The sequence below is a fragment of the Aythya ferina genome (assembly GCF_964211825.1).
Source record: "Aythya ferina genome assembly, chromosome: 12".
NCBI classification, from domain to species: domain Eukaryota; kingdom Metazoa; phylum Chordata; class Aves; order Anseriformes; family Anatidae; genus Aythya; species Aythya ferina.
Window position 1 is genome coordinate 18,045,592 of NC_140308.1, and position 22,349 is coordinate 18,067,940.

At 47.3% G+C, this 22,349-nt stretch overlaps 1 protein-coding gene across 4 annotated transcripts in view; it reads left to right on the top strand.

The window, feature by feature from the left end:
• ZNF423 (zinc finger protein 423) overlaps positions 1-22,349 on the top strand; it is a 209,807-nt gene that overhangs the window by 166,240 nt on the left and 21,218 nt on the right. For all 4 annotated transcript variants that reach the window (XM_084533601.1, XM_084533602.1, XM_084533603.1 and 1 more), the window contains one exon: positions 20,845-20,976. In XM_084533601.1, coding sequence (XP_084389727.1) covers positions 20,845-20,976 — 132 coding nt within the window. The remainder of the gene's footprint in view (positions 1-20,844; positions 20,977-22,349) is intronic.

Genomic DNA, 22,349 nt, shown 5'->3' on the forward strand with positions numbered 1-22,349 from the left:
CAAAGACGGAGGCCTTTGGGCACCGCGGAAGCCCTTGGGGCCCTCGCTGCTGGATCCTCCTCAGCCATTAGGTAGTGACCCTGTACCTCTCAGCCAGGGACCATGATTTACTTCCCTTTAAAACAGTTTTGAAGTCTCTGAAGCAGGAACTGAAACCCCTGTGCCACCATCAGCATGATCTCCTTTGGCCTTTCTCCTCCAAAGCCATAACAGATATTTTTGGGTTTGTTTTGGGTAGCAGTGGGAAAGCTTGTGGGCTGTCTTGGCTACGGGAAGGTACTGAGAGCGTTTGGCCAACTCTTCATGTCTTTTACTGGATTTGGACTCAAAATGTTGTGTGCTTGCTTTGCTTATAACTTCACCTCTTCTGTGAGTTAAACCCAGCTTTTGTGCCATGCAAATCATGCAGGAGGCTGAGGGGCAGAGGAAGATTTCTGTCTCCCTCTGAGCACTGCTACATATTACTTAAGAGAGCAAGGCCGTTCAGCTCCAGCTCCTTGCAGGTTGGTTTGTCTTTTAAAAAAATCAGCGTTCAAAGTCCGAGTGTAGGCGGGTGATCTGAACGATGGGACCAAGCCCTAAGCCCGTCCCGATGTACCTGCTCCCCGCACAATGTTTTGGATGGCAAAAGCCGTCCATTTGTGTCGCCCTGAGGTCATTTCCGTGTGTGATACCTTCTGTTATCCGCACGAGTTAAGCAGACTTCTTCCCGAGAGGAGGATTAGGATGCTTTGGTAACATGGTACTAATGCATACAGTGCCGTGTACAAATGAAGTGTTTAATTAATTAATTTTGTGGATATTTTTGGTTATGTAAATCAAACCCAGGCACTAATAAGTCCTGTTGCTGAAGGTAGCAGGCGAGCCAGCTACCTCGCAAACAGATGTCTGGCTGTGAATTCATCAAAGGATCGCGTGTACAATTCTTAGCGTTTCTTCTCATTATCACATTTATCAGGGAGCGCAGATGAGCTGGTTTTTCCCTACATCCTGGAGGATGGCTGCTGTAGAGGGAGGAGCCGGGGCTCTGCTGGGAGCAGGCAGTGCCAAGGATGCAGCGCCAGCATCCCCCCTGCCCGCACAGCCGCCGGGGCCGCGCCGGCTCGGGCAGGCTGGGGCTGGCCCTGGGGCTGGGGCAGAGAAGGGTGGCGGGGCCCCGGTGGCTGCTGAATGAGGCCGGCTCCCTCCCGCAGCCCCAAAAGCGGGGGCACGCATGCCTCCTCTAAATGACTTGTATTTGTCCAGTCTGCTTAAGAGAAAATTTAAGATTTGTCTTCAAAGATGCTGACTGACATGTTTCCTTTATGAATTCTTGTGGATTACTATTGATTTTTGACTGTGGTTTTCAAAATCCTACTTCTAGGACTCTGGAGATTTCCCTGCTGCAATAATAATGTATTGTCATTCTTAATATCTCAGATCCTTGACACAATATTCATATTAAAACCACAAAAAAGCTACATTAGAGTAACACTGAGGGTCTGACTGGAACCCACCAAGGCAGGGGAAATCAAAGTCAAGGCTGGAAATTAGGGCTGACACCGTGAAACTTATCCCATTGTACTTGCGCATTGGAGTTCATCTGTGATGGCAAGATCACTTGGGTTTTAGAGACAGGTTCCTCCGCACGGTAGGAGTGAGTTATGATGTGTTGTAAATTGTCAGGATTAACAACTGTAGTTTAGAGTGCCTATTTTTTTGTGGAGAGCTACATAACCCAGTATTATGGAAGGCACTTTAACATATTTTATGAACTTTTGTTCTCTCCCACACACATGGTGCTATTAAAAATTCATTCTGCATTTCTGCTGCTTGCATAGTAATTCTGGATCAAATTGTTCGGGTCAGTAAGGAGAATGAAGATGTCACATCATTAGCTGTGTGAACTCGTAGGTATTTTTACTTTAACTCTAGCACCCCAGAAATAATTTGCAGACATACATGAGGGTGTGTGCATGAGGGTGATGGACGGCTTGCTTTATTCACCTGTGTGATGTAAATGTGTTGTCTCAATGCTTGGGACACTGCTGAGGTACTGGAAGGTCTTTCATTTGACCTTGTCTTTTGACCTTTCTCATCCTATCTCTTTGTGAGTTAAATGCTTCTGGTCAAACTTTTTTCTTGCCAAGTGTGAGAGCTTACTTCAGTAGCTCCCACTGAGCACCAGGAAGCAAATGAGACCCTGTGGCGTGTCAGGAGCACGAGTGAGAGGGAGATCTCCTGTGGCTGAGGAGAGGCAGGAGGTGCAGGCATCTCCGAGGGATGCAGTTCGCTTATTTCTGCTGCTCCCCTACCGCGTTAGGAGCAGGAGGGGAGCAGAAGTGTTCTGACAAAATTAAATACATTGATTAAGTATGTGGTTTTACATTTATGAGCAAGGTGGTTTAAGCATATTTTTTATTAATGGTTTTGGAAATACCTATTTGTCCCCCTTTCCATCTGCTTCTCATGTTCCTAATGGTCGTGTGGCAGCCCATCTGATGTTAGTTCCTAGTTCATCGAGACCATGTGAAAGGGTTTCTTTATAAATGAGGAGTACGAGTTTCTTGCATATATCTGGGATCTTGCACTTTTTTGGGTGCTATTTTTAGCAATGAACAGATGTGGACAGAAAGCAGATTATGGCACCCTATTAGAAAGGAAAGTTCAAAATTTGGTCAGATAAAGCATTTGAGGAACCCTGCATACACAGATCTGCAGAATTTGTGAGACATGACTTGTTAATCACCAGTCCCAATGAGTAAGGGCCACGTGAGCAGCTATTAATTTCATGTCTTTGCTTATCAACCACGTGCTACCTGCCTCTGAAGATACCAGTGGACCAAACTGAGGTTTGTAGTAATTAAGTGGAACTCCGTTAGACACCAGATCTGTGCTACGGTGCACAAAATGTTCCGCTAATTTTGTGTGCTTGACAGCACTTGTAGCATTTGCTTTTGCTGTTGCAGATATCCTGGTATTGGAAAACTCAGTGTTACCCTAGCTGCTTTCAAAGATGTGGCGATTTCTAGATTAAATTATTTTTGGAAAAGCCAGATGAAGCTACAGGTTTACCCAGAATACTTATTTTCCTCTGGAGAGATGGCTAATGCCTTTCCCTGAGCACACTTCTGGCACTTCACATTGGTTAGCACGATTCAAAGGGTAAGTGCTGGTAACTTCCTGACTCATCATGCAACTGTGTTTTTTTTAGCCTCTTGCAAATTGCAGTTTTTATCATACACACCAGCACCCCCAAAGTGCAATGTAAATGTTTGGAGAAAAAAAGTGTAGGTACTGCTTTGCATGCACCAACAGGGTGAGGTATTTCACTTGAAAACACCACAGACATGTCAACATTTCTTAGCAAGGGGTCACAAAACTCTTCTAAATAGAAACATCATTAAAGGAGGCTTTAAAAGCAAACTCATACCCTAACACAATTACAGCTGATCAGTTTAAAGCAAATTCATCATTTCCAATAAAAAAAAAAAAAAAGAAAAAAAAAAAAAGAAATAGTTTTTTTCTTTGGAAATTATGTATGCCTAAATTAATCTTTCAAGTGAGCTATAAATCCCTGTAAATGGGGTTAGCATTGTAACGAATTATAGTTACAAAAATTGGAATGAAGATAAATCATGTTTCTTTGGTAAAAATCTAATAATAGCCGTGGGCTGCCTCCAACGCTGCTGGGAAGCAGATCCCGTGCTCTGTGACCCCGATGTGCTCTGCGCAGGAGGCCACGCTGCCTACCTGCAGCGCCAGTGCCTGCACAGCTCAGTCGTGGGTGGCTCTCGGCATTTCAAGACTTCTATTAAAATTATGATGCACATCTGCCTGCAGCAGTTCAGGTACTTAAACCAAGGAAACAAAAGAACTGGATTGCTTACATTTGGAAGAAGCAAGGTGAGTTTCCTCAGTTTCAGGCCAATGGTGGTCCTGAGCCTACTGAAGCATCACAAGGCCAAGCACCGCTTCGTTAACCTGCGTCAGAGCAAGGTTTGTTGTGGCAAGGGCTGGTTTGCAGCCCATGGGCACTGTGTGGCTCCAGCGAGGTGTGCTGGCCACCCTGGCACCCTTCACAGGAGTCAGGCACATTGGTTTACAGTCAGATCTTAAAACAAAGAATGTTTTAAAATCCTTTAATGCTCTCCCTGTCCTCATCTAGCAGGGGTGCTGGGGGGCCCTTAGTAGCAAGAATCTTGGAGAATTTTTAGCATTAGACCACTGCCAAATTACCGAAGTGTAACCACATGCAGGACATGCACTTTCAGCCACTGTGCCTTCCGTCTGTGGATAAATGTCAAAGGGAATATTTTGTGACAGTTCCTTGTGACCCAGATTTCACAGAGGTCTCTTATAAAATAATCTTTGAGTGAACACTACTCGCACGTCCTAAGGACACCTCATCCCCGTGAATCCAAAGGCAGGACTGAAGCTGCTTTGCGCAGGAAGATCTGTGACTTGCTATCTGAGAATTTCGGTCTTGTTTGATATCTCAGTCTTTGTGCCCTGTGGATCCATTTTAAACTGTCTGAAGCAGGAATAAATCTATTACAATGACCACTATTTTTTTTTTTAATAATACAAGATGGGTCTGTGAAGAGGTGTTAAAAAGTAAAAATGAAAGGCTGAAGTTGTAAGGAAAACCTGCTCATTGGACAAACCTGCAATGCAGTAAATAATAACCCCAGAGGTGAAAGACAGCCTGTTCTAGAAAAAAGGCAGTGGAAAAGATTTTTCTAATTCTTTTTTTTTTTTTTCCTTTTTTTTTTTTTTTCTGTAGGTCTAGGGGAGAAAAGGTCCTTTATTCTTTGGTAACTTTTCTGATTTTGAATATGTGCTTGTCTGGTCACAAGGAGCAAGGTCACTCCTACTGCTCTGGGCCCAGGCTTTGTGCTGGCATTGGCGGTCGTTCCTCTCCTCTCTCTCTTTTTCCTCCCTCCCTCTATCTCTCCTTTTCTTTTTCTCCTGAGGTGCAGATGGCCACATTTGCAGGTTAACTGGAACAGCTGGAGGCACATTATTAGCTTCCTGCTGCTAACTCATATTTGCTTAGATTTTTTTTTTTTTTAACAGCAACATAATTTACAAGTAGTAGGCCAGTGACAAAGCTGGCATGTTCTAAATCCGCGTCTGATTTATATAATGCTGTTGCTTATCAGTGAATGAAGTCATAATTATTGCTTTGTACCATTAAATAGCATAAATATATAAACTGTTATACAAATTGCAGCAAATGTTTCCTCTAGGGAGCTCTAGACAAAATTTTAATGTAGTGCATTTGTCTGTGGTGGCAGTTTCTATGGTATATAATAACGTTGATAAATTTTACTGTAGCAAGTGACATTTTATAACATTAATCCTGGTGGTAAAATCTGATGAATACTACAGCCGTACTGGTGGGTGCAAAAAGAAGGAGAGCTTTTGACACCAACTGAATTGATTTTAATAGTGTTTTAAGGCTGCAAACCACTAGCCTTTACGGATGGTGAAGAGATGGCAGATTCTGCTCCAAGACTGAAGAGGACTCGGGCAGGCACTGGAGAGGTTGGCTCGATGATGGTGATAATTAATTAAAAAAAAATCTATTGATTAATACATCCTTTGTTTTGAAAATCAAGAACGAAACCAAGTAGTACAATCAAAGCACTTTAAATCCTCGCTAGCTACTTAAACTCTGCACACATGAGCCTGCGGTAAAGACCCTCTAATGATTAGGATTGCAGCTCTTGTGCTCACACCCGCTCCTGGCGTCAGACACACGTTGGTGAGGCTTGCCACGGGCACTGGCTGCCACTCGTGTCCCCATGGACAAAACACCGCAGCGGCGGGGACAAGGGAGAGCGCCAGGGTAACCCCAGCATGGCACAGGTGAATGTACCAGAAAAATAAACAATTTAATGCTGCAAGGAGATAGAAGAGGAGCAGCTCTTCTGATTTCACGTGCATGTAACAGGAGCAGGTACTATTGCTGGTTTCTAGTACACAAGTCACAGCATAAACGGTGTCGCCAATTTTGAGTTTGCTCTAGATCAGCTTTTCATGTTGCTGCCAAAGCCCCGGCCTGGGCCACCTGTGCCTGCAGCAGGGGGCTGCGGGGCTGCCGGCAGCGCTGAGGCCCGGCAAGGCGCCTGCTGGAGGCCCTGGTGTTGTCATGGCTCGTGCCCCAGGTGTCTGCCAGTCACAGGGGGCTGGCAGTGGCTGAGAGCCGCGGGCCCGATTTCCTTCCTCAGAGGCGGCGTGGGGCCGCCAGCAGCGCCTCTGAGTCCACCTGGCCTGGGCCCGCGTGTCCGGCCAGCTGCTGCAGCATTGTTGTGGCTTGTTGTCGTTCCTGGAAACAAGAGTATTCAAAGCACATTGTCTGGGAACAATGGGCATGAGCAGCAGTGACGGCTCGCCCAGGGCACCCTGTCCTGGCTCGGCCACTGCCACAGCCTCCCACTGCTCCATCTGCCTCAGGAGGTGAGGGCCTGGTGGCGGGCAGCGACCTGACCATGTCCCCGCTCCTGGGGCAGAGGCAGGGGCTGCTCAGCACCTCCTGAGGTGTCCTGGTGCCCTGACCTGGGCTGTCCCAGCTGCTCGCAGCTGCAGGCACCAGGCCTCTGTCACAGGGTGCACCCAGACGAGACGTGGGGTGCTGGGACTACACTGGGTGCTGCTGCCCATGGTACGTGTTCCTGCCACAGGCAGGGGGAAGAGCTGTGGGAGGACAGGAGTGCTGTGCTGGGTGTGCAAACGTTGTGTTTGTGGAAGAGGAGTGATGCTGTAGGAGCATCACTGTCTGTGTGCATTAATTACCCCAGCAATTTTACTGTGAGAACTGCTGAGGTGCCTGGGTTGTCACTCGATCATGGTGGCTGCCAAGCACAGGTGAGTCTGCTCCATCGGACGCAGTGCCGAAAATAACTGACCGCATGAAACCAAACTGTCCTTTGAGGAAGCAATTTCTGGTACAGGCACTCTTTGCAAAAGTATTTAGTATAAAATCTTGGTGCACTAGACATTTTCCTCTTGTGTCATTTGCCTTAAAACTGGCTACTACTTCTCACCTGATCGCAGACACGGTGATCACGAGAAACACATCTGACTCTCATTAATGAGCAGTGATAACTCACCTGTGCCTATTACTTATTACTGTTCTTACTGAACTTCCAAACTGGTCTCACAAATTTCATGTATTTACTGAAAACGAGTAACAGAAATGTTGCTTCCTCACACTTCATTTTTGTAAGGAGCTTGTTTTCTCCACAGAAGCTTTCAAAACTAAATGGATATCCCAGAAACATATCCTGGAGGTCAGTGTGCTTGGGACACTTCAGATAAAATTGAAAACCCATGTACTTTTTGTACTGTCACTAAGACTATTGACTCTGTTCCCTACCTTCAAACATACTTTTCTGTTTTCTTCGTGATGTGACTTTCCTCCTTGGATTCATGTTTCTTTTATAATAAAATCACAGCAGAGTTAGAAGGTTAAAATTGCAACCTCATTGCCATAGTAAAAATCCGAGTGACTTCAGGCTGAGCGGCATGGAGGTGCCTTGTCTGTGTTTTCCTTGAGAACCCCGGGCATGTCCTGTGTGGGTTTTCCTGTAGCTGTTCACTTCCTGCCTTGTGTTTCGGATGCCCATGTGTACATCTGTCATAGTCATTCTCTTCCTCTCCAAGAAACCATATGTTTTTTCCTGACGCCATTTGGGATGCAAAGTTTGTTGAAGTGGTTGGGGCTCACCCTGTGCCCTCTCTGTGGGCTGGCACGTCAGGGATTGTCACCTGTGAACGCTGAACCCTCACACCCCCCGGCATGGGGTATGTAAAGAGCTGATATGGGACTGCAGTCCCTGGGCTCAGCGCTGGGCATGCAGGCATGCTGCAAATGCCCCGTGAGCAGAGGTACCCCCGCTGCCACGGCCGGTGAAGGCTGGCAGAGCTGCTGCCCGAGAGCTGCCTGCCCATGCTTTGGCAGCACTGGGTCCTCTCTGCCTGGATTAGTGGGTTTTGGGTGTGCCGCCTGTCAACTCTTCACTTCTCAGTAAATTCCGGCACAATGCTTTGTGGCTTGTGCACTGTCTAAAGCCAGTATTATTCTCGTGGCTGCCATTAGAATTTATAAGAGTAAAAGCACCTTGTAAGGTGCTCTGGCAGAGTGAGTTCTGAGCTGTACGGACTGCGTGCTCCTAACAATTAATCGACTCAGCTCAATACGTGCCCGAATCGTGTTTAATAACAGCATGGGGCTGTGTGGATTCAGGAAACCTTTGTTGGTGTGTTCTGAAATGCTGCGGTGGTTTGTGGCATCCCGCGGATAGCAGGGAGCTGGGTGAGCGGCCACCAGCTCCCCTCGTCACCCCTGAGCTTGCAGCCTCATCCTGGCAGCAGCAGCGGGCTGGTGGCACAGGTAAGCCTGGCCGTGGTTATTAGCTTGAGCATCTTAACACGGCTAAAAAGCTGATCTGTTGTCAGCCAGCTTGGCCCGCAGAAGTTTGGTTCTCCTTCACAGGATGGTGAAGCTGCATTTGTTTGTGCAGGAAGCAGCCAGGCCGTGTAGAATAAAAGCTTACGTTACGCTGCCTTCTGCAAAGTCACTGCTTTTGTGTCTACCGCAAGCGCTTACGCTGGAATGCAGTGTGTGAGTTTTCAGCTACTGGAGATAGATCATCTTTACAGTCCACAATAAAATGTTTGTGTAATGCTTAACTGTACATTAAGTAACAACGTGCGTTGGAATGTCCCCATATCCCTTCTTTCCAGCAAATAAGAGCATAAAGCTGAGTATCCCCACCCCTCCCATTACCGCGCGCGGCACTTAGTTACATTAGAAGAACGAGGTGTCGTTCTGCCAACTCGTTTCCCTCGGTTTGTGCTGCTTGCTGGTTACGCACAGAGCACGCTGACCTCTGGGGCAGTACTTCTAAGGCCTGGCTTTGTGTCGCGCCTCGTTCCACAGCACAGCTGCTGCCAGCAGTAGGTGGCTTGTCCCAGGCTCCTGTGCCCGCAACTGGGGCGATACTGGGATGAGCTGGTGTGTAACAGCGCGTGTGGAAGGCGCGGGTGTGAGGGTGTGCGCTGCAGCATGGCTTCTATCGTGTCAAAGCACCGCGGTGTTTTTAAACACCCTAAAAGCGGGGTTCAGCCATGGCCTCTTACAGGGGTGCTGCACAGCTGGGACGTGCAGGATGTTTTGGAGGTGACAGGGACCTGTACTGCCTTGACACCTGGCTGGTGCCTCTGCGAACCAACTGGAGCAGCAGATGAGTTTTGCAGTTCCTACAGTTGCTCAGGACCCTTGCAGGCTTATAAGGATACTGCAGGATCTCTTCCTGTGCACTTTTGCTTTGCTTTCTTCGCCTTTCTCTGGAAGGCGGTGTGTGTGTTCTCCTGTTCCGAGGGCCGAGCTTCATCTCTGTGCAAGCATCCCCGAGTGGATGTGCCCCCACTGCCCCTCTCCAGGCAGCACGAGGCTGGGAGGCAGCTCCAGCTGGTTCAGCTCGGCTCCAGCTCAGGGCAGCTGTTTTACAGGGGGTCTGGGGGCAGGAACCGGGGTTCAAAATCGCCTCAGCTCCAATGGAGAAATCGATATTTAGCCATAAAACCAGGAGGGGCATGGATGGGATTCACAGCCTGAACAAGAGGGTTTCAGTATTGTCATAGAAGATAAAACAAGAGGAAAACATTTTTGAATTTACTCTTTGTGTATTGAGGCCTTTTATGATTCATCAGTAAGTAAATATAAGCTAAGGGAGTGATTTGTTTCTAACAAGCTTATAAAATACTAGAGTCATTTGTGAGTTTATTGGAGTGCTGATTATAAACATTCCCTCATGTACACTCCTTTGTGTCAAATTAACATTCAAAATACAAATATTGTATCTTTGAATATTTCTGTAATCTCTTCCCAAGTATTCAAGAACTTCGCGAGGAGAGGCGATTGATGGTGTCACATGAAAAGTTGTCGAGTGCTCCGTGACAGTTTTGGACATATTTTTCCTTTCTTTGGCACTTGCTTTGCTCATGCTGCTTCTTTGAATTGCCTGCTCCATGCTCTAGCATTTCATTTTTTGATACAATGCATAATTGATGCTCATCTAGCTGCAAAGATTCAATGGTTGTGCGTGCCGTGCTGCCCACGCGCGGCTCCCTGGGACGAGCTGTGCCACCACGGAGCGCAGCGCTGTCACAGAGGGGTGGCCACTGTCACAACAGGGGTGGCCTCAGCACAGTGCCCGCTGCCTGCTGGGGCTGGCCAGGCCTTCCAGAGCACCCCAGGGAGGAGCTGGGCTCTGTGGCCTCAGGTGGGGTTTGTCTTTTTTGTCTTTCCCCCTAAAATGGTCCCTGTGCTGTTGTTGTCACTACCCAAATTCCTCGTCTTTCCTTTCATCGTGTAACTTGTTTTTTACTAAGCAGAGGAAATTTGAGCAAGGGTGGGGTCTTAGGCTAGCATTATTATAGTGGCTGCCATTTAAAAAGTCAATTTTTGCCTACAGGCAAGGTATTGTTATCAGAGTTTGTACCTATTTTGCATATATACGATTGTATCTTCGCTCCCTCTCTGGGGTGACGGTAGCAAATGCCGACTTCTTAGTGCGGATCATTGAATTGGAGCTTAAAGTAAGAACCCACAAGAAAAATGAAGAATAAAATAGTGGGTAGCAGGTCTCTAGCAGACCTTTATTGTATCCTTCTTTTTGGTTCATACAGGGACTCCATGACAGCTTGATTTAGGATCTTATTTTATTTGAGGGAGCAGCTGAAAAGCAGCTTGATTTTTCCTCTCATTTTTCACTCTTCCTTAGTAACTTTAGCAGTGCCGTGTAATACACTGCTTCTCATCTGGGCTTATTAGGTGCAAACTCCTAAATCTGTTTCCAGTTGCGCGAATGCACATCAGGCCCTTCTCTGTGCAGTCCTGCTGCACCTTTGGGCCATTCCACTTACCCTCAGCCCCTCCGGCCCAGGCTCCAGCCCATTTCTGTGCCCGTCCCTGGAGGTGCCCTCCTGGCTGGCACCGCACACAGCCTGCTGTTGGTATTGGCATACTGTTTCTGTGTTCTGTTTGTTAGTTGTTTTTTGTTATTTTTTTGGTTTAATGTAACTTCTGGGAAGGAGCAGAGTGGCAGAGGACCTGTGAAGCTGTACAAAGCCACCAGCCTGAGATCTGGGTGAGTTTAAGCAAATACAGCCTTGCAGGAGTCCCACTGTTAATGAGCTGTCAGAGCCTCTGGATGTCATTTCCTTGGCGATGTGCTGCTACGCTCGTGCTTCCCACGGCTGGAGGAGGTAGCACCGTCATAGGCTCAGCACGTCCAGTTCCCCTTCTCTGAGCAAAAATGCAGACTTTCCTCCTGTCTTAGACTAAGTTTTCTGTTACAGCCCTCATATGTTCCTTGGAGCCTGTCTTTGGAGCATAAAAGTTTGCACATGGCTTTCCTCAATGCATTAAAAAGCCAATGACACATCAAGTGAAGAAAATGTGTTTCTAAAAATTAAATAAAGCCAAGCTGGCTGTCCTGTTCAGTGGCAGCGTGTCTGCCAGCAGCCTTGTGCCTGACTGAGCTGCTCGCATAATAAAGCAGAAAGGGATTTGTTGACAAAGGCAGCACCAGAGCGCTTGGAGGCTGGGGGCCTGGTTGCAGGTCTCTGGCCGTGCCGTGCAGGATGCGTGCAGGCAGCCGTCTGTGTCCCACTGCTGCTCTCCAGGTCCTTTGCTGAACAGAGGCAGCTGCTTGGGCACGAGGGGCGCAGGCGGGCTGGCTCATCCCCAAAGTACAGATGTAAGGGTGGTGCTGTCTGGGGTCAGGCTTTGAGTATCGGGGTCACAAGCTGTGTGTTAGATGTGTGCCACTGAGAGTAACTTGACAGCGTGTGCTGGGCAGTGTCCTTGGCACTCAGATCTCTTCCCAAAGGTTGTGGGGTTACAGCTCCTCGTATTCGCAGTGAGGATACTTCAGGGGATGTTTTCCCCTTGGACTGGGGGGTGTTAATCAAGCAAATCCCATCAACATCAATGAGGATGCTCGGTGCGTTCACTGACGAATTTTTCCATAGTATGAGAATGTGTCTGCATCATGCAGAGGCGCTTAAGGTATTTTCTTGTTTTCATGCAGATTCTTTGTGACTGCCGTAAGGAATATCATGCCTTACTGCACCTTAGGATTCCTGACTTAAAATGTCTGATAGTTTTTTCATTCTTTTGGGCATATTTGCACTCAATGAGCTTTGAGAGATATTCATGCCATGCAAAATCAGTCACCTATCTGAGCCAGACAGACCTTATTTAGTCACCCATGGTTTTTCTGGTGGCAATGGCATCTCATTTCCATCTCTGATAGCTGCTTGCGCCCCCCAGCTCCCTTCCTGGCAGCGGGGAGAGGGAGCGGGATGAGGCAGGCACCAGAGGACGGGGCCTGGGGACCAGAGCCTGGCTGGGGTGGGCTGCGAGGTGGGTGCAGCCCTCCTGGGAACTGGTAAGCTGCAGGGCAGTTCTGCTGAGTGGTCATGCCCAGATGGCTAGGTGGCTTTGTGGTTTTCTCTCCCACCAAGAAAAAGATGAAAGATGTTTCCATCGTTTGGCTCGTCCGCATGCATTGTGAGGAAGAGTTTTTGTCAGGAAGCTGATAACAACGCTGTAACAGGTTGCTTTTTTACTAGAGGCTTGTGCCCAGTGGGAATGTTTCTTAAAAAGAAAAGAATAGAAATTTGTATATAAAAGAAATATATTTGTTTAACCCGAATGGGAGTGTACAAACTGCCCCAAAGCAACAGAAGTGCAGCATTCACCAAGCTCCAAAACTGTTTGGAGATGAACAACAGACGTAATGCTCAAAGTTGGTTTCCACTTGCATTTGTAACTCTTATGCCCACCGTGCTGTTTCCCCAACAACTGTGCTAATGGCAGCTGTTTGAGCACAGCACCAACCAGAGCAAGGGTAGCAGGAGTTACCGTAACTCTAGCCCAACCAACAGAAAGGTATGGTGTTTGTCATAAGTTGATGCTCGAAAGCGTGTTTCTCAGTTAAACCATACATTACAGTGTTTTCATTTTGTTATGCGTTGTGTTTTTAATCCCTCATTTTTACCATTTTTTTTCTGCTTCCCTGATGCCGTCATGGAAGTGGTTTAAGGCTTTGTCAGAGCCCGTGTGTTGCTGAGTGTCGTCAACAACAACTGGCTTGTAGCCTGCCCGTCACGTTAATGATATACTATTAGAAACCGTTCATCTGATGATTAGCTACACAATAGATTTATAGTCTATCATGTCGGTGTATACTTGGGAAACTTTAATCTGGAGATCAGTGCCACACATCAGAGGGAGCTCACATATTTTGAGTGCGAGTGTGCCTCGCACGCCCAGCAGCCGGGACGGGTGCCACAGGGCTCGGAGCCCCCCAGGACCCCCGGTGTGGGCACAGGCAGGAACGCACCCAGTGCTCGGCCCTTCCAGGGAGGCTGAGCACTGCTTTCCCGTACGCCACTGAGCCTGAGCCACAAGGGTGGAGGCTTTGCCTCTGGCTGTCCTTGCTCAAGCTCTGGTGGCCTCCTTGCCGCCACGGTTGATGCACGCAGGGACAGCAGGTCTGGGTCTGGTGGTGTGGGGGCACCCTGCGGCTCTGGTGGCCCTGGTGCTGAGGCTGTGCAACGTGCCAGGCCTGTGAATCCAGTGGCAAGGGCTTCACCCCCACTGAAACTTGGCTTAAAGCTGTGCATGTTCTAAAAGCACTTGGCATATTCCAGTGGGATGTTTAATATGAGTGTAACGATGGTTTAATTTTAATTTTTAATTTCACAAGAATAGATGCCAAGTGGATACTGGTTACTCCTGTTTGTCTGTATTGAGCTCTTTGATGTGATATTGTCGATAGGATCAGAGGACAGACATACTCCTGGTGTGCAGCAATGCAGGGAGCTGCTGCAAGGCAAGAGAAGAGACCAGGACGTGGAGCAGGGCACGGAGGTTTATTGAGTGACGCGGTGGCACGAGGGATGCCAGTGCAGGGAACGGGCTGTGGGCACGGGCTGGGCTCAGGGACAGTACTTCACTGTCACCAGGTACTGACACTAACCCTGAGATATTACAGCTGTCAACATATCCAAACACCAGAATACTTGGCCAGGGTCGAGTTGCATGGGAAGCGTACAAGCGTGGTGTTTTTATTCACCTTTAGCTGTTCTTATGGGTTCGTTAGCTTCATCCAAGCTCGTTCTGCGTGTATGTGTATGGGCTTGCGTGCTCGAGGAAGGTGTGTTTTTCTTTCCTTGTACAGATTTCGCATTTCCATGGAAGCCATTGGAGTTACTCCTTAAAGAACTTTTGTGAGGGAAGAGCCAGAATTACCAGACTTCGATCCACGAGGAGTTTTAATATAAGCTATTAAAAAAAAAGTGTTTTCACAGAAAGGCTGATAGAGTGTGAAGTTTCTGTGCTAAAGTGTAGCGTGTTTCTATAAATGATCTTTATGCAGTTTCTCCGATTAATATCTACATCTAAAATAAAGCCATGCAGGCAGGGTCCCTCTGGGACTCTGCAGCCAGCAGACAGATGATGCATAGCTTCATGAACTCCTTTGAACTTTCAGACTTTATTTTTATTGTAAACTGAAAATTAAGCTGATGAGGATGGGCTTGGCAGGCCCGTCTTCTGTGGCTGCCATTCAGCTTCCCCCGTGCCGTCGCGGAGCAGGCGCTGGAGCAGCGGGCAGAAAGCTGCCCTCGTCCTGGTGGGAAACTCCACACAACCTCATCCCGAGTCCCTCTGGGACCGTGCTTCTTCTTAATGGTCATTTTAATATTGCAGTGTGGTGACATGCACTGGAGGCAGTGAACTCACAAGCTACCTTATAAATAATTTGGCATCTAATTCTGCATATTTTGAGCTGGAGGCCCCCTGAGATGATGAAGAGAGTTTAAAGCCCATTGTGCGGTAGGGCTAATTTAGTCTGAAAAAAAGAGTACCTGAAAAAGAGGCCACAGCCATGTATAGCATGTGCATCACCAGAAGCATTGCAGTTGGTTACCAGAAACCCATCGGTGCTGCTCCAGCACCAGTGGAACTTGCCAGGAGCTCATGTCTCCTAAATCTCCCCAGAATCCCCTAATCCTTTTCCCCTGGGGAAAAGCTGGGGAGCGGGGCAGCCCCTTTGCTTCGTCAGTCCACCGGCAGGGCTGACCATCCACCAGAAAGCTGTGAAGAAGAGGATGGATTTTAGTGAGTCTCACCCAAAAGCAAATGCATGTTTGGAACACTCGGCATTTTTGTTGGTTTGCCTTCCATAGCTTCCAGAAGAACCAAAGTCCCTGTGTTATCATTTTTCATTAAAATGATGTTTCTAACCACGGTGGACAGCTCTCATATCCCTTGAAAACTTATAATAGTAAAATTGTCATAAGGATGAGGCAGGAATGCAAGATTTTATTAAACAATCTTCAGCTCATAAAAGACATCAGCATTGTGCCATTCTAGATCATATAAATATATTTCAAAGCAGAATCATATTTCAGCGGAGAGATAAAGCACACAAGAATATGAGGAGCAGATACCAACATAAAATATTAAACCCTCCAAGAAGGGGTGCAGGTGGATGCTTATCCACGCGGGCCAGTCGGGGGGCTCGTGCGGGCTGCGAGCAAGGCAGGACGCCGGCAGTATATCAGCGGGGCCCAGGGCACGGCTGTGCGTGGCGGCTCGTGGCCGTGCTTTGGGCCGGCCAGGGCTTTGGCGTGGCGTTTTGTGCTGCGGGCAGGTGATGGGAGTCCTTCGTCGGGCAGGCGTCAAAGGCAGATATGAGCTCTACCTGGATAAATAAGTATAAATAGTTCTCTTTCTGATATGTGACCAGATTATTTTCCAGTTGATTTCCAGCCAAGGTCCCAAGTGGGCCACAGATCAAAAAAAGATAAGGGTCAGTTACAAGGTTGAGCTCATTCGGCGTTTCCATGGTAACTGACCTCCAGCATCCCTGGGAGGACGGCACCCAGCTCCCCAGGTGACATTTCTGCTGCCACGCCATCAATCCGCTGCCTTTCACCGCCGGGGCCGCCCGAGCAGTGGGGAGCCGCGCCGCACCGCGGCTGTGCCGCTGGCCAGGGAAGGGCTCGGCTCCGTCCTGCGGGATTAATTACAGAAACGCACCGGAGCGATGCGGTCCTAACAGCGGGACAGGGCCTCAGACAACAGCGGCAACGAAGGGATGCCATCTGCACAGCATCGCCCTGTTCCCACCCAAACCTCTGCGAATGCGCCGTCCCCCTGCGGCGCTCCCACCTTGGGCTCAGCCCTGGGCTTTGCCTTCACCCTGGGGTGGGTTGCAGTGAAACCAGCAGTGCGGCACTGCCAGCCGGCTCTCCCGCAGGCTTTGTTGCAGAGGGGTGTCCATCACTGTCGTCCTCAGCCCCAGCCCCTCGCTCCTCCGCAGCCACATGGAAGAAAAGCTGGGGAAGCTCCTGTTTTTCCCCTGCTATAAATTTTTCCCTTTGCTTCCTTATTTACTGGGGAATGAATTGCATAAACAGAACAGTTTCATGCAGTCTTCGTTTTATTTCCCTGCGTTCATTCCAATTTGTATTTATTTCTATTATAATTAGAGCACTCCTTACATGGCCCGTTTATTTCTACCAGATTTATGAGGTAATGGACAAGAGAAGGTGTTCTGTGAACATGATGTTAATGCTTTGTTACCCTGAATTACGGATTTTCAAAGTTCATTAAAAGTGCGTTAACTCATGGATGTGTACATCTAAGTACAGCAAAGACGTTCCCTTTTACTGCCTTAATTTGCTGCAGCAAGGTAGCAATATGCTGCTTTGGGGAGCAGTGCTACGGGATGGACACGTTGTGGGGAGCGAGCATCAGATTGCCCTACACGCTATCTCAAATTGGGACTATTGTGGGTATATGGGAAAATTTTGCTTTATTAAATCAAGTTGAAGTTTTAACTAACAATGAAGACAATTCCATTTTTATTGCTCCAGTTCAAGTTTGTCTTTGGTTTGATAACATGTCGGTACATGACAGTGTTAATGCATCGTTTTATATTGCCATTAATATAGTTATAATTAGAAATGCAGCTGATACAGTACACGGGTTTAATACAGCATTATTAATTATACTGCATCCTCGCCAGGAGGCTGCCAGCGTCAGTTCTCTTAGAGGCTCAGAGGCTGATTGTAATATGTATTAAATGCACATTGCTGCAGCACAAACAGCTTTATGGAGAAGCACATTCCCACTAAAACGGGCAGGATGAGAGCGTAAGTGCTACTAAGCACCCTATCAACACATTTAAAACTATGCTGCAAATGCATTTGAACTTGCAAACAATGAGCGGCGTGCTTCACCACTGCAGTTCAGGCAGGGCTGCGCAGCCCCCTAATCCTCGCTAACAGGCAGTAAATTATGTACCTCAACATTTATACAAATGCCTGCCTTTGACATCAGTGGGCACCACCCAGGTTTCACCTTCAGGATTCAGATAATCAGCTCTCGTTCCTACTGGCTTCCCTCAAGACCAGTATGGAAATAAGTATGTGTCTGCCAGGGATCAAATGCTTTTGGAGACAAAAGTAGGTACTGAAAACATTACAGGATACTATCATCTCCCCATGATACTTTTACACAAAGCGCTCTGTTCCTCTTTTGGCCTGACATAGTTTCAGCCTGACAGAATCCAGCAGGCCTGCTTGTTTTAAACAAGAGTACATCCTATTATTTTTTTGAGAAATGAAGTGTAAAATTAATGCTTATTATTTTCAGCTCGGGAAAAAAAAAAAAAAAGCAAGAAACCCAAGATTCTTGTTTGCTGTGCATTGCTCGTTTAGTGTTAAAATCAATTGATCCCCGCACAGATACACTTATGGAGAAATGGGAGAAGATCTAGCACAGCGAGCTGTGAAAATCTGCATTTTACTTTACAAATGAGAGGGGCTGCATAATTCACTTGAGTTATGTAGGTCTCTCATAGATGCCTGTCATATTAAAAAAAAAAAAAAAAGGAATAAAAATGAGGGAAATGATTATATGTTTTGTGTTCCTGCCGCCCGGCGCCACGTGGTCGACTGGAGCGTTGGCTGGTGTGCTGCATTGTCAAAGAGCCGCCCCGCGCGCGCCTATATCATCGTATATAATTCAGGAAAGTTATTCTCCAAAGGTGACTGAGTACCCCTACACATGCACCGTGTTGCTGTGTAAAATAATATGCTGTAAAATGCCACGGAGAAGAGAGTGATTATAGCAGCAATTCTATCTATATCTTTGGGCATTTTCATATTTTGAATACACATGCATGAAAAGAGAAGCGTTTGTCATGCTAACCATGGTACTTTTTTCCCCCTTTTTTCTTCCTGGATGGTTTTATAGACACAAGAAATACATAATGGACTCCTGTGGGAGTGGAATAAAAACCCCCACCGGTGAGGAGAAGGCCTTATAATTCAGAAGTGGATTTGCAAATCAAAAGGTCTTGCCTCGAGTGGGATAAATTTCCAGATCTGCAGGAACCCATTATGTTTTATTATTTTTCATTCGAGTTTTAGTTTGTTTGTTATGGGTTTAACTATTTAAAATACTGCAGGGATCAGCCAAGAAAATACACAATCTCTGTTACCTAATTAAACATACCAAGACTGTAAAAATATACTTCAATGGAAATGCTGAATATTGTTCTACTTTTTTAATTTTACTGAAATTGTAGGTATTTAGGCTGCAAAAGGAGCAGTCTTCTAATCAGCAGTATGTGTCTGTCCGTATTTATGAACACACGTGCTCACACAGGACCACGGGCTGTACATGAATCACTGTTTTCCAAATACCCAGTATGTGGAGAGTAGAAAATTAATGTCAAACATGATTTCTCTGATTTACTCGCAGAAGGAATTTGTTCCATTCCCCCAGTATCTGCTTTGTCCTCTCCAAGTTTATTGCAGTGCGCGGCTGCCGTAGCAGCTGTGTGCTGGGCATGCTCGGGATGCTCGGCGCGAGGCGCGGATCCCTCCCCCTGCTTTCCGTCCCTCCGGAGCAGATGGGAAGGGCTGCACGAGGCCAAAACTTTTCAGGCGAGGGCCTGATCCAGGGAGGCAGCCTTACGCCACAGCCAGGGAGAGGGCCAGGTTGGAAACCCGTGCTTCAGAGAGGACAATATGCCCATCCGTGCGGGGTGCCCACACGGAGGGTTGCAAACCTCGCTGTGTCCTCGAGCTATCCCGGTGCCCAGCCACAGCTGCCCAGGGAGCTGGGGGAGCTGCTGCTGTGGCACTGTCAGCACTTTCCTCTTTCTGCTCCTGACTCTTCCCTCTCTTTCCCTTTTCCCTCCCTCCCCCCCCCCCCAGCCCACCCGGTTGCCTCTCCCCACCCCACTCACCGCCTCCCCTGCACCGCTCAGGTTTCCCAGCCATGGGGCAGTGTGGGCAGCTCACCACCTGCTCTGTGCAATTTTTTAAAATTATTATTATTATTATTATTAGTAATAATAATAATAATAATTCTCTTTTTCCCGCTGCCCCATGCAGAGCACCTGTATGGAGCACCCATCCAGCCATGTGTGCCCTGGGCATTGCCCCTCGCTGCAGACGTGGCAGCCACCGAGCTGCTGCTCCAGAGCTCTCTGTTTGCCTGTCCTGGTCCTGGAGCACTAGTGCTCACCTGCCCACCTTGCAAAAGGGCTCTGAGACCCTGGAAGTACCAAAAACCTTATAAGAAAATAATTTCCCTCTGTCTGACCGCTTTAAAACTAATTTAAAATGTTTGTAAGTAAAGACTGTGCGTTTGGAGGCTCACATTGTTTGCAAGATCCCACATTGTCTGCAAGAGGGCAACTCACTGTGTAATGCAGTCAGTTCTTAGGTATCTTGGAACTAAAAATTGAAGTTAGTGAGGTTTGAAAGTGTAAAAACAAAGCTGAGTGTAAATCAAAAGACAGTTTGTTTAGTTTTAAAGATGTTCATGACAATTTCATGTGTGCTGCCATAATGAAGGGAAGATGTTTTGAGGAAGTATTTGCAAAAAACACCCACAAAATCTTTAAAATGTAGATGTTTACTGTTATATATTAAATATGTATTATAAACCTGTTTTCTAAATTTCTACTCCTCCCTCATTTCAAGCAAACCAAAAGGTTTCTTTCATGTTTATTGAGGAAATTGACTTAATATGACTTCAATACCTCAAAAAAAGGCCAAAAATATGGAAGTGGGTAAACAGAGAAACATGCCATCTTACAAAATAATAATTGTTGTTATTTATGTTCAGCTAGAAAGTAAATGCTTAAGAATGAATAAAGCTTAAGATACGTGATATGGAAATTATGCTTTAAAATGACATTTACATCCCTTTAATGGTCTATCTGCACCTTGGAAGAAGTTGAGAGAGGGAAAATCAAGGCTGACACTGGTCTGGGCTCCTGCTCCTCTCCCATAGTTTCCTCCTCCTCTGTGTATGCGCAGAGGTGAAGCAGCCTGCTTTCAGTGGTGTTGGTTGAACTCACACTTGAAATGCTGTCAGAGAGCTCAGTAATTCACACCCAGCGCAGCCGTGTCCTTCCTCTGCGGCAGGACGCGAGGTGGAGCGGCACGGTGCCGTCAGGAGCCCGGCCGGGTGTGCAGGCTGCCGGCGGCTTGATCCCAGCCCCGCTTCCATCCCGGCTGAAAATGAGTGCCCCTAAATGACCAAGTGACTTGGGGCCCCTAAGTGTGACTTGGTGCTGCTCACCTGAGCGCTTCACACGAGTGGCTCAGCCGGCTCTCGTAGCGGGGCCACGGCGATGCCTGCGGGTCCGTGACGTTGCGCGCGCCGGCACCGGCGTTTCTCGCTGGCTGCTGCATCCCAGACGCTAATGTGCTGTGTCACTAACAAGTTGTATCATTTGAACCTTGCAGAGGAAGGCATCAATCATGAGTGCAAGCTGTGTAACCAGATGTTTGACTCTCCGGCAAAGCTCCTGTGTCACCTGATTGAGCACAGCTTTGAGGGGATGGGAGGCACATTCAAATGCCCTGTTTGTTTCACAGGTAAGACAGGGAGACCGAGACAAGCCTCAGTGTGCATGGCTTGATCCAGAAATGACACTCAGGGGATTTGTAAAATACTGTATGCCTCTTCTCAGGAAGAGAAATACTATGCTTGGAAATGTTCAAAATAGCCCCTGTCTAGAACAGCAGCACTGGGTGTTTGACACCGTGCAGCGCTGCCCAAACGCAGCAGGCTGTGCGGTGCTGCTTGCGATGAGAAGCCTTTCAGCCTGCACCTTGTGCTCTGAAGGGGAGATGGGTCTCCAAGCACGCAACTTGCAAGGCATGGACCTGTTCTTGCCAGCCCTCCCACACCTGAGTGAGGGCTCTGTCTGAGGCCAGTGGTGAGCCTCACATGAGTAATGGCTCATAAGATCAAACCACACAACAGTTAGTTCTGACAGCTCCTCTCTCAAAGATTTCTTTAAGGCCAGCTTGCTCATCTTGGAGCATTTCCAACTCCTTTCCTAACAGTGCCTATCTGAGTGTCTGCTCTGTGTCCTTCCCCATGGTTCATTTTCAGCTGTCTCACCAGTGTAAGTCATGTTGGGTGAGCTTGCTTAATGGATCTGCAGGATGCATTTTAAGGGTGCCTTTTACAAACTTTTCAATAAGTTTCCAAATAGTTACCATCTAACTGCTTAGAGATGACTCTCACACACTTGTGGCTGTGGAGCAGGTGTCAGTAAGGGGCTGCAGGTCAGCTCCTGCAGTTCCTTAGGATTTGGCCCACAGGTTGAGAACCTGCTTCTTGCGAGCTTGGAGTTAACTTTTCCTTTCCTGAAACATGCCTTACTGTAACTCTTTGACTGCATGTCTTTAATTCTGCTGAAGAATCTTTTTTTCATATACCAGTGAACAGTCATATAAGATGAGACAAAAATTAAGCAAGATGTTTTTAAGCAGCTACAGCTGGAGTTCAGTGTCCTGCACTTCACTTGTTGAAGTCAGGATAATTGCCAATTCAAAATCATAATGTAGGTGTTGTTATTTTTGTAATATTTTTAAATGATATTTTATTATTTTTATTTTTAATACTGAAAGGACAGCCCATTTAGAAGGTCTAAAAATTGTGACAGTCTGCCCTTTCAGGTTCACGTGCCTGGTGTCTGCCAGAAATGCTGTTCTGGGGACGCATCTTCCAGACCAGCCACCAAGGCCTCTCCTGGCCCAGTTGTCCTGCATTAAAAATGCATCCAATGCACCTGCCGTGGGCCCAGGGCTCCCTGCAGGAGCAGTGACGTCCTCTCCTCAGTCTGATGATTGAGTTCTTCCAGTCACCCGTGGACAGTGTTAGCTTTATGTGAAATATCAAAAATCCATACAGGATTTAGAGTCTGTTAGAAGTAAGCTGACTGCCAGCCTGGAGACTC